Source organism: Tiliqua scincoides, chromosome 1 (genome assembly GCF_035046505.1).
Source record: "Tiliqua scincoides isolate rTilSci1 chromosome 1, rTilSci1.hap2, whole genome shotgun sequence".
NCBI lineage: Eukaryota > Metazoa > Chordata > Lepidosauria > Squamata > Scincidae > Tiliqua > Tiliqua scincoides.
Genome location: NC_089821.1, coordinates 236,687,606 through 236,700,725, shown reverse-complemented (window position 1 = coordinate 236,700,725; position 13,120 = coordinate 236,687,606). Strand labels below are relative to the sequence as shown.

Below are 13,120 nucleotides of genomic sequence, written 5' to 3'. Positions count from 1 at the left end.
TATTGTGTTATCAAAAGACTGAATGATATCCCTATATTAGCTGTCTCATAACCATTATGTTACTGATACAACACCTTATTTAACTTTAAATTCTAGAATCCATCTACTTTTAAACCAAACTGAAAATACAGCATTTATTTCTCTATTTATATTCTGGCTTTTCTCCCCTAAGGATACCCAAAGCAGCTCACAACATCAAAATACATAAAGATTATAAAATGCATAAAATAAACATAAATAACATAAGATTAATAAGAACATACCATCTCCCCTCAAAAGCTAGGTGACATAGAAATATTTTTAAGCCTTGTTGGAACTGCTCCACAGAGGGGGCTGATAATAGATCCTATGCAGCAGGGGTGCCCAAACCCTGGCCCTGGGGCTACTTGCGGCCCTCGAGGACTCCCAATCTGGCCCTCAGAGAGACTGGCCTCTGGCCCTCTGGAGACTTGCTGGAGCCCGCGCTGTCCTGATGCAACTGCTCTCAGCGTGACAGCCAACTGTTCACCCTCTCATGTGAGCTGTGGGGTGAGGGCTCCCTCCACTGCTTACTGTTTCACAACTGTGATGCGGCAGCAGCAGCAGCAGCAAAGGAAAGGCTGGCCTTGCTTTGTGCAAGGCCTTTCATAGGTCTTGAGCTATTGTGAGACCATCATTCATTCATATAAGTTCCATCTCTAACATATTCATTTATGTAAATTTATTCAAATTTGAAATGCAAATTAATTATTTCCCCCCCCCGGCCCCCAACACAGTGTCAGAGAGATGATGTGGCCCTCCTACCCAAAAGTTTGGACACCCCTGCTCTGGAGGCACAACAAAGACGGCCCTATTTTTGCTGCCATCCTCTTTACCTCTGATAATGATACAACTCTAAGCAAGGTCCTCTCAAATGACCTAAGGTAGCTGTTTGCAAACTTTTAAGCACCAGGACACACTTTTTAAAATGACACTCTATTGGTACCCACCTAGGTTAAGCAGACTTTAAAAAGGAAATTTAGAAAGAAATAATAGTTTCATCCATCCATTTATTTATTTATACAAATAACCAGAAAAAATTTACTAAAACATTTATCTCCCTATATTTACACATGCCTGCAAACTATAGAAGTTATGCTATTTGCAGGGTAATTAGCAGCTACAGTGTCTGATTTTTAAACAGTCTGAGGGTTTGAGGCAATTAGTAATCTGATCTTTCCACTACCCTTTGGTCGTGACTCACTATTGGGTCCCGAACCACAGTTTGGGAACCACTGACCTAAGGGTATGAGACAGACTGTAAGAGAGTACACAAACTCAAAGGTACTTTGGTATGGCCATATAAGGCTTTGAAGGTCAAAACCAGCAACTTGAATTGGGCCTGGAAGCGAATTAACAGCCAGTGCTGTTGTTGGAGAAGCAACCCAACATCAAACCATCAAGCCCCAGTAACTACATGAGCCATTAAATTCTGATCCATCTGCAATTTCCAAAATGTCTTCAAGGGCAGCCCCATATACAGCATGTTACAGTAGCCTGAGGGCGCAATCTTAACCCACTTTCCAACACTGACATAAGGGCAATGCAGCTCTGAGGTAAGGGAACAAATGTTCACTTACTTTGAGGTCTCCGTGAGTGCCACTCAACTGCAGGATACAGCATACGTCCCATTGGCAATGCTATGCCAGTGCTGTAAAGTTGGGTAGGATTTGGGCTTAAGTGTGATGAAACTAAGGAATAGATCATTGGAGCCAAATCTTACTGACTCAGGTATGGTTGTAGCTTACACCCCAGTCAAAGCTGGGCAAAGGCTCCCTGGGCCACAGCCACCACCTGATCATGTAGGAGCAGCTGTGAAACCAGCAGGATCTCCAGGTTGCACACCTGCTCCCTTAGGGGGAGTACAATCCCATCCAGCATGCTAAGTCATGGTTTTCTAGACCAGGATGACTTCTGTATTGTCCAGGTTTAGTCTCAGAATAACCGTCATCTAGATCCCAACTGCCTCCAGACAGCACTCCAACCACCTTCTTAATAATTGGTGGAAAGGAGAGAGTTGGGTGCCATCAGCATCTTGATCATACCCAGTTCCAAATCATCAGATGACCTCTCCCAGTGTTTTCATGTAGACAGATTCCTGTGTGACACTCTCCAAGCCCAAATGTGGCCAATCTGTTTAGAAGGACACCATGGTTACTGGTGTCAAAAGTTGCTGAGAAGACCAACAAGGAAGCACTCCCTGTCCAGTTCTCAACGCAGATCATCCTCCAAGGCAACCACACAACCACAAGTGGTCCCTGGATGGAGAAAGGGCCTGAAAGATAGTCTGCCTCTGAATGATTCTTTCTCCTGCAGTGGCCTTTTGCATCTCCTCTGGTCCATCACCCTATTAATAGTAGCACCACTTGCACCCCTCTCATCACCCCAACACATACTCCTCTCAAGGCTTATCAACAAAACTAAAATAACTCCCAATGATCCCAACCTACATAAAAAACAAATGGAGGGAGGGAGAAAAAAAGGCACTTCTCTAAGAAAAATTACCTTCACATACTGGACAGCATTCTCCTTCTGGTACATAGTATCTATCACAATGCAGCTCACCACACTGTGCTGAGAAGCAAATAGAGACTCCACCTTGGCATCGACAAAACCGGCAAGCATCCATTCGAAACATATCTCCATCGTAATATTCCACACTATTAAATATACAAGCTGGCTTCACTTCTGGAAATAGCAAACAAACAAAAACAGATCAAGATTCTAAAATTAGATATTTATACTCTTATAAATTATGATAATTTCAGGAGCTAAGCCTTTCAGAGCCAAAGACTTAGCCTCCTGTTCATAAAGACCCTGACGTATTACAACAGTTTAACTGAAGTATACCAAGGATACTTAAAGCACATCATTTGTAGATATCAAAAATTTGGGTTTCGTGAACACTATTAATGTAATTACATCTCCTTTGAAATTGTACCAACATGAACAAACCCAATTTTTAAAAATATGTATTTATTTTATTTACTTCCACTTGAAGGAAGAAATCTCATGCACACTTTGTTAGCAGTCATTCAAGCAAGTCTGATGCAGAAAATTGATGGCTGCAAGTGTCACACTTAAATTTAAAACTGGAAATGTTAGCCACTAGGAAGGTATAGTTAAAACAAAGAAGTAAGAACTGCCATAGAGCAGCATATGAATAAGGTACCAATTAGATATACTGTCAATCTATGGATGAAGAGTACACATTAATGCAATTCAATGTCCTAAAAAATTCCGATGAAAGAAAAAGCAATGAGCGTACACATAGGAATTTCCCATTATGCCTTAGAGCAGTGATTTTCAATCTTTTTCATCTCATGGCACACTGACAAGGTTCTAAAATTGACAAGGCACACCATGCTGTTGGTGGGGGGGCTCATATCTTCCAATGGCCCTACTAATAAATGACCCTCCACCAAACTCCCATGCCACACCTGGGGACCATTCGCAGCACACCAGTGTGTCACGGCATAGTGGTTGAAAATGGCTGTCTTAGAGTTTTCCCTTGTTCACAGTAAAGAACAGGGAAAACACATGTGCGTGCACACAGACAGGTGCTGCAGGATCATGACCAATGTCCTTTTCTTTCTTTTAGTACATCAAGAAACCACAAAATCCTTAGCATAGGGTTGGGTAGTAATAGTTGGGTTGGGTAGTAATAGTGTGTGTGGTAATTTTACATTTTAGTGCAAGATCCTATCATGTTGGCAAACGAATGGGCGTGCTCTCTATATACAGGTATACTATCCAGGGCATGCTCTCTATATACACTTTTTTTTTTAGTGAGAGAGAAACAAAAGCAAGATTGATGGTTTCAAATGCTCCTTTAAGTAAAATGAGAACTACCACTTACTTTGAACTTAACTCTAATTTTAATCACACCTTGCTAGGCCATTTTAAAAAGGGATTGTAGGCGTGAAAAGCTGCAGTTGTTTACTCGATAGGTACTTGTACATTAAGTTATAGCTTCAGGTTCACATGTACTGCACTCATATACTTGCCCAGATAGGGCAGGGCTCTAGGTAAGGCAACACTAATAACCGTTATTAATCAGGGTATGTATGAAAATGCCATCCTTTGCAATTATATTCTCTGGTAATTTTTGCATGACTACTAAGCTATATACAGCAAGTACTCACTTAAAGTTGGCGACAGGTTCTTGGAACCTGCAACTTTAAGCGAAATGACTTATGATGAAACCAATTTTACCATTGGGTAGTTGATACATATATAAACAAGAATTATTTACCTACAGAATATTTCTGGTCACAAAAACATCACCAAAGTTCTAAATCAGGGGTGCCCAAACCCCGGCCCTGGGGCCACTTGCGGCCCTCTAGGACTCCCAATCCGGCCCTTAGGGAGCCCCCAGTCTCCTATGAGTCTCTGGCCCTCCGGACACTTGCTGGAGCCCATGCTGGCCCGATGCAACTGCTCTCAGCTTGATGGCCAACTGTTTGACCTCTCACGTGAGCTGTGAGATGAGGGCTTCCTCCACTGCTTGCTGTTTCACATCTGTGATGTAGCAGCAGCAGCAAAGGAAAGGTTGGCCTTGGTTTGTGCAAGATCTTCATTCATTAATATAAGTTCCATCTCTAATATATTCATTTATGTAAATTTATTCAAATTTGAAATGTAAATTGATTCTTTTTTTCCACTGCCCCCAACACAGTGTCAGAGAGATGATGTGGCCCTCCTGCCAAAATGTTTGGACACCCCTGTTCTAAATAAAAAACCAAAAGCACTTCTAATACTAAACATTAAAATAAATGTGAGCTTTCTGGGTCAGAGAAAGCCCATACAGACATGGGGAGAACATGCAAATTCCACACAGGCCATGGCCAGGAATTTATTCTTTTCCCCTCTCTTTATAATGAACAACTTTAGGTGAGGACTTTCTGTAGTATAGGCATGCCCCCCATCCGTGGCGGTTCCATTTTAGAACCTATACAAATATTTGAATCTGCAGATACAGTAGGTGCCTCCCCCAGCCTCTGAAGGATGGTCTATACTGATGCAGCAGGGAGTCAGAGCACTGCAATGAACACATGTACAATTTGGTTTTGATAGTACACCATTGGATTAATTAACAGAAATTGCAAAACATCTGTAAAACTATTGCAATCCAGAGCATGTTTTTATAAGTTGATTAAACTCTGTTAAAACCAAGATATCTTAATGATTAATCCAACCATCTAGAAGTCAGATCATGTTTGGGAAACAACAAAACTACAAATACTCCTTCTTTGATATTTTTTAAAAATGAGACTGCAATCTCTCTGACTGCTATGAACCTTGGCTGACATTTTTTAAAAATTTAATTCTGCAAGATCATCAGCAGAAAGTTCTTTTTCCTTTACTATATTATGTAACATACTCTTCAGATATTTGACACAATTGTCAGAGACTATTAATTTTGTTTTTGCTGAGGTATCATTAACAGCTGCCACATAAATGTTTTTCCCCGATGTTCACTGGTTGGCAACCCTCAGTCTCGAAAGACTATGGCATAAGCCTACAGCACCCGTTATTCCTAGGCGGTCTCCTATCCAAGTACTAACCAAGCCTGACCCTGCTTAGCTTGCGAGATCAGACGAGATTGGGCATGTGCAGGGTAACAGATGTTCACTGTCAGCCTGAATATTTTCATCATAATTTTTCTATTGCACTTTTTTTCTGTTGCCTTTTTGAAAATGGGTGTTCTTTACAGTATATTTAGAGTCAAGAAAAACATACGTTACATGAACAACTACATGATTTCGGATATTAGTGACCGCATTCCCTCCTTACATGAGTTCAGGGTTGTTGTTTTATACATAAACTAGCAGCACACAACATCAATGGAAGTTTCACAAAATACAAGAAGACTCCTTAATTAAACTCCTGAAGACTCAGTTTGCAGCTAGCTGTAAGCATAATTTCACTGTTGTTAAATCTGTAGTCCAGTAGTGAACTATTTGTTTACTTAGACCTCGTTCTCACTGGTATAATTAAATATTACCCATGCACAGAAACTGATCACAGTTTGTGGCCCACTTGCTTAGGTCAGTTCGGCACTGGGAGGATGAACGAAAATGGCCAACGCCTGCTAGAGCTTTGCTGTCATCACAGTCTCTGCGTCAGCAACACCTTCTTCAACACGAAGCCCCAACGCAGAGTCTCTTGGAGACACCCAAGATCAAAGTACTGGCACCAGCTTGATCTGATTCTCACCAGACGCTCCAGCCTTCCCAGCATCAACATCACACGCAGTTATCAGGGTGCTGCCTGCGACACTGACCACTGACCACTCCCTGGTGTGCAGCAGGATGTCAATGCGAGGTCTTCCTTCTTTTTTTGTGTGATACAGTCGCTTTATTTGCAGTTTCACTCTGACCCAGGATCAGGGAAAAGTGGAGGAATTTGCATGAGCACTTGAGGAATCTCTTCCAGGCCCAGGCCCAAGTACCTGGAGCCTCTTTAGTGCAACTCGGGCAAACAACTTTCCTACAACGCTAAGAAGAGAGATGCCACAAAGCGACTGTACCACACAAAAAAGGAAGGAAGACCTCGCATTGATACGAGCAAGACCCGGGATCAGAGAAAAGTGGAGGAATTTGCACGAGCGCTTGAGGAATCTCTTCCAGGCCCGGTCGATGCAAACGCATCCAACAGATGGGAACATTTCAAGAATGCCGTTTACAACAACGCCTTGTCCATATTTGGCAAGAAGACCAACAAGACGGCAGACTGGTTTGAAGCCCACTCTGAGGAGTTGACACCAGTCATTGAGGAGAAGAAGAGAGCTTCTAGCAGCATACAAAGCCTGTCCCAGTGAGCGCAACCTGCAGGTCCTCCGAGCTGCTCGCAGCAAAGTCCAGCAGACTGCCAGGAGATGTGCTAACGACTACAGGCTCCAAATCTGTTCCCAGATACAGATAGCAGCTGACACGGGCAACATCAAGGGGATGTATGACGGTATCAAGCAGGCCCTAGGTCCAACACAGAAGAAAACTGCCCCTCTGAAGTCTGCCACAGGTGAGGTCATCCAGGACCGGGCGCAGCAGATGCAACGCTGGGTGCAGCACTACTCTGAGCTGTATTCCTGAGAAAATGCAGTAACTGAGGAAGCAGTGAACAACATCGACTTCTTCATTGAGCCTGCCTGTGCTGGAGGAGCTTGACAGTGAACCAACCCTAGCAGAACTACACGTGGCCCTGGACTCCCTCGCCTCTGGCAAGGCACCTGGGAAAGACAGCATCCCTGCTGAAGTCCTAAAGTGCTGCAAAGAGATCATCGTCACTGAGCTGCATGAAATCCTCTGTCTTTGCTGGTGAGAGGGTGGAGTACCACAGGACATGAGGGATGCAAACATCATCATGCTGTACAAGAACAAAGGCGACAGGGGTGACTGCAGTAACTACTATGGTATCTCTCTCCTTAGCATTGTGGGAAAGCTGTTTGCCCGAGTTGCACTGAAGAAGCTCCAGGTACTTGCAGAGAGTGTCTATCCAGAATCGCAGTGCGGATTCCATCCGAGTCAACAGGTCCACCACCGATATGGTATTCTCCCTTAGAAAGCTGCAGGAGAAATGCAGAGAATAACGACAGCCACTCTTTATAGCCTTTATAGATCTCACAAAGGCTTTCAACCTGGTCAGCAGGGATGGCCTCTTCAAGATTCTCCCCAAGATCGGATGTCCACCCAGGCTCCTCAGCATCATCAGGTCCTTCCACGAGGACATGAAGGGCACTGTAGTCTTTGACGGCTCAACATCAGACCCCTTTGACATCTGAAGCAGAGTGAAGCAGGGCTGTGTTCTTGCGCCAACTTTGTTTGGGATTTTCTTCGCTGTCCTACTGAAGCAGGCCTTTGGAGCTGCAACAGAAGGCATCTATCTCCGGACCAGATCAGACGGAAAGCTCTCCAGACTGAGAGAAAAGTCTAAAGTCCAGCTGAAATGTCTGTGTGACTTCCTCTTTGTGGACAATGCAGCTGTCACCGCCCACTCTGCCAAAGATCTCCAGCAGCTCATGAACTGTTTTAGCAAGGCCTACCAAGACTTTGGACTGACACTCAGCCTGAAGAAAACACAGGTCATGGTTCAGGATATGGACTCACCTCCCTGCATTACAATCTCTATGCATGAACTGGAGGTTGTCCATGACTTTGTGTACCTTAGCTCAACTATATCTGACACTCTTTCTCTCGATACCGAGCTAAACAGACGCATCGGCAAAGCAGCTACCACGTTTTCCAGACTTGCAAAGAGAGTCTGGTCCAACAAGAAGCTGACGGAACATACCAAGATCCAGGTTTACAGAGCTTGTGTCCTGAGTACACTTCTGTACTGCAGCGAGTCATGGACTCTTCGCACACAACAGGAGAAGAAGCTGAACGCTTTCCACATGCGCTGCCTCCGACACATCCTTGGCATCACCTGGCAGGACAAAGTTCCAAACGACACAGTCCTGGAATGAGCTGGAATCCCCAGCGTGTATACACTGTTGAAACAGAGACGCCTGCGTTGGCTTGGTCATGTCGTGAGAATGGGCGATGGTCGGATCCCAAAGGATCTCCTCTATGGAGAACTTGTGCAGGGAAAGCGCCCTACAGGTAGACCACAGCTGCACTACAAGGATATCTGCAAGAGGGATCTGAAAGCCTTAGGAATGAACCTCAGCAGATGGGAAAACTTGGCCTCTGATTGTTCTGCTTGGAGGCAGGCTGTGCAGCATGGCCTTTCCCAGTTTGAAGAGACACTATGCCAACAGACTGAGGCAAAGAGGCAAAGAAGGAAGGCCCATAGCCAGGGAGACAGACCAGGGACACACTACAGTTGCTCCCAGTGTGGATGGGATTGTCACTCCCGAATCGGCCTTTTCAGCCACACTAGATGCTGTGGTAGAACCACCATTCAGAGCGCGATACCATAGTCTTTCGAGACCGAAGGTTGCCAACAACAAATTAAATATTATCTGTGGCAGTCTAATTTCATTCCTACAGAGTTACAGAAATATCCTGTTTGGTTTCTGGTATTTGATAGGTTGTTTAAAATCATGTTTACAAGAGATGCTCAAGTTAAAACACATTTCCAGTACAAGCATCTGTAGTGTTTGAGTTGGAAGGATGAGCTGCCAGCCCTGCCCCAACTTTCTCTCCTCTTCCTTCCCACACTGTGCACCAAGACACCAATCCCCCAGAGGGTCCTTTTATTATTATTTTTTAATGTTACCACTTTGGTGGCGGTGGCAGCGATAGATTTCGATCGTGATCCTTCTTCTCTCAACATTCTCAATTCCCTGCTTTTAACTGAAGAAGAAGAAGAAGAAGAAGAAAAGGAAAAGGAAGAAGAAAAGGAAGAAGAAAAGGAAGAGGGCAGGAACAGAGGCTGGAAGGGAAGAATGGAAATATGGAAATGACTGCTCTGCTTCTTCCTTCCAGTCCCTGGTCCTGTCCTCTGTCTTTTTCAACAGAAGTGTGGGGTAGCTAGGGGTGGGGATGGCCACATTTCACCTGGACCTAGCTCACTACCAGACCAGGCCAGCATCTAAAACTCACTGGAGCTTAAGAAAGATAAACTAATGCTTACTCACTCTAAGTAACAGGATTATATAGGGTAACCAAAATAGTTCCCTCCCCCATGATTTTATAATCATATAAATATAATCAAAAAATGAACACAAAGATATGGGCCAATTCTGTACATTTTCCAATATCTGTAAAGAATACTTTATTGTAAAGTACTGCTTCTCTGCCTTTTAAATTCTTGTGTTCTGGATGGCCTCATACTGTCCAGTAACTTGGTGTTGCCAGACAACCTAAGAATTCATTACTTATAAAACATATGTTTTATATACTACTGGGAAATAATTTACAATCTGGATTTTTTTTTTGCCCAATTTATGTTTCCACTGTAGTTATTAACCCACTTGTAATTACTGTAGCTTTATTTTTTTGTAGCTATGAACATGAAGTGTTAGTAATTATGTGGAGGGGTAACTGGATCAACAATTATGATCAACCAATAATTATTATCTAGGTCATGGTGGTCCAACTTCTGGCAGCTGGGGGCCGCATGACCCTCTAGGCAGTGATGTGATTATGTCCGTTTTTTTCCTAACAGTTAACAGATGGTAAACAGTAGCAGAGGGGAAAGAAGGACAGGTTGTATGCCTGCACCTACTTCAGCTGCTGATAAGCAACTTGTTCCCCCCCTTCATGGTGTTCGTGCAGTCAAAGTAACAGGAAGCTAGCAAAGGAAGCTAGCAAACTACTTTACCTGACAAGAATGTTGTGTTGCCACATGAGAATCCCCTGCATCACAATCCTACCAATTAAGGAACTGGCTATAGAGCACACATTGCTGGTATAGTGCTTTATGAATGTAGAAGGTGTAGCCCACATGGAAAGCGAGACAAACTATAAGCCATTAAAAGGACAAAAAACCAGTGCTGGACAGAAACATCCACCTGAGGTGATGATGATGCTTTTAATTGATAAATAAAAACAGAAAATGGAAAGTAGTAGACTGATAGGAGAAAAGAATGGATATGAACGTTGACTGTGCTGCATTCCAAGGATTTCCCTTCAAAATATGAGAGAGTTATCTGAAAGCTGCATATAATGCAACTTTTAGAAGCTATTAAATAGGAAGGTGCTTGTCACACCCTAGGGCAATGGTTTCTAAATTGTGCCCCACGGCACTCACAGGGGCACCACAGGATGTTCCCAGATGTCGCTCTAAGCAGCTCTCTTGGGCACTACCATTTTGGATTGCATGAGATCTTGTGCAATTCAAGATGGTGGTACCTGGCTGAGTCAGAAAGAAGAGGCTATGGGGACATTGTGACCCTAGTAAGTTTGGGAACCACAGCACTAAGTCATCCACACTATCATACTTCGCTCCCAATGGGAAGGATAGTGTACAAAAATTCTTGGCCCAGAATTTTTCCTGGTCCAGAATTTTCTGAAGATGCTCTGTGCAGATTCCATTAGGGTGACTGCACAGAGACCTTGAAGCATGAAAAGTATCAATACCAAAGGATTGTAGCTTTGGGAACTGAGACAAGGTTTGGGGTCATTCACTTTTCCATTTGTCTGTTTTGAGCCCCCCCCCGGGGGGGGTAAGAGGATGGGTGTCTCTTTCACAAGTTATGTTTGATTCTTCCTTTTCTCTTGTTGGTTGTACTGGATTTCTCTGGCTGTTGGTGAGAGTTTTAGTTGGTTGGGTCTCTGGGCTCATATGGAAATGAAGGGCCCTTAACAGGAGACCTGTGCTTTCTTTCTGATGCCATAATGAAATTGTAAAAGGATTAAACTGATTTGTGGTATAAATTTATTTTGAGAGCATTGCCTTATCTCATCTATTTTAGACTCTCTGGTATTTAACACTTTATACTGATATGGGGTTAAACTGCCACTTGTGGATGGGAGTTTAAAGTGGTTTTTAAAATTTCTACTGGTTGTGGTATGCAGCTGGGGTCAGGTTGATAGGTATTGTCGACAGAGACATGGAATTAAACTGGCTTAAACAATGTATTAAATTGATTCATTGTTTAATTTAACTGTATACTGACAAATTACTGATGAATTGATTTGTAATATTGTTATGGTTTCTGCTTGATATGGATTTATTGATTGTGTTACATAGTGTAGGTAATGATTTTATTTTGGTATCTTGCTTATTGTGAACTGCCTTCAACCAAATAACCTGTGAAAATGGGGATAAAAATTCTGCATAAATAAAGTGTTCCCTATTATTAAAGATCCTTATGCTTCTGTCTCAAACACACACACATAAAGCCCTTCTACCTACATAAAGAAACTAATCTTGAGGACCAGTATGATGAACAAGAAAAGTCAACATTTACCAGAATAGTTTAAGAAATGTATTGCATTACGAAAAACAGATTGGTTTTCAAGCGTCCCTGATAAATCTTTTGAATGTGTATATCGTTGTGAATTTAGCTGTGAAGATTTAATTTTCTACACAGGATGCAAAGAAGCAGTTGTATAATTTGCAAACAACCAAATAATGTAATATTAATGCAGTTCATGGTTCCTAAACTGCAACCACCTTGTTAATGACTGGCATAGCTTGATTTGTAGTTTAACGGCTTCATTATCAGGACAACATTCTTGAATAAGCGTCTTAGAACACTTGTGGGAGTTAGTCCACAGACCTAAACCAGATATGTCATCAACTGGTACAACTTAGGATGACAAATTTTAGTAAACTCACTCAAATATCAGTTTACTTTTAGGTATTTTTTACATGCAATAATGATTACAGACAATACATGCAGATGTTCTGTTAATCACATTCTGGATCTGGGTACTTCCACACATAGCAAAGTTTTTGGCACTGAAACAATTAAACATAAGACATATACATCATATTTAAAGTAGTGGTGCTTGGAGATTTTAGATGTTGCCAGGTTTCCAATTATTAAGCAGTAGAATTCATTTTTCTTTGTGATCAGAAGTGTTTTGCCTAAAGAGATACTTTAGATCTTACTAACAACTTGGTTTAAAGTAGGTAGCAACTAGGGATACATGGGAAAACATCTTCATATCAATGATCTGATCAGTTTTAGATCAGTGACTGCAATATCTGGCTTAGAATACAGCATATAGGCACAATCGGAATCTCTGACCCCACTATTTTCTAGCTAAAGGTCCAGGCAACATGCTTGCCCTGGAGATCCAAACAATGTGTGCTGGCATGCTCTACTAATTTCAATATAAGAATTAAGGGCGTTCATTTATAAACAAAACCTAACCACATAAAGTTTAAGAAGAACTGGGCAACAATCACCTAGAAGCTAGAATGACCTAGAAGCTGCTATATTATTTCTGAGTTTTTCTTATGTCTCACATAAGACAGCATGATAAAATTATTCATTGCCTATCACCTCAAAATGTTCAGCTGAAGTACACTATGAACATCACATACCATTGACACATTCAAAGACATCACAGCACTTGCCAGGTGTTCCATCTCCACGTGACAGTATTTTGGGAATGTAGCCTGCCTCGCATTTCGGAACACCACATAAACCAGAGAGACATTCGCACCTGAAACCGAAGCATTAAAAGCTCCATAAATAAGT

General features: G+C 42.4%; 1 protein-coding gene across 4 annotated transcripts in view; it reads right to left on the bottom strand.

The window, feature by feature from the left end:
- The window catches only part of CRIM1 (cysteine rich transmembrane BMP regulator 1), a 184,175-nt gene that overhangs the window by 51,565 nt on the left and 119,490 nt on the right, over positions 1 to 13,120 (bottom strand). For all 4 annotated transcript variants that reach the window (XM_066611539.1, XM_066611540.1, XM_066611542.1 and 1 more), the window contains 2 exons: positions 12,964 to 13,085; positions 2,524 to 2,706 (listed from right to left, as the gene is read on the bottom strand). In XM_066611539.1, coding sequence (XP_066467636.1) covers positions 2,524 to 2,706; positions 12,964 to 13,085 — 305 coding nt within the window. The remainder of the gene's footprint in view (positions 1 to 2,523; positions 2,707 to 12,963; positions 13,086 to 13,120) is intronic.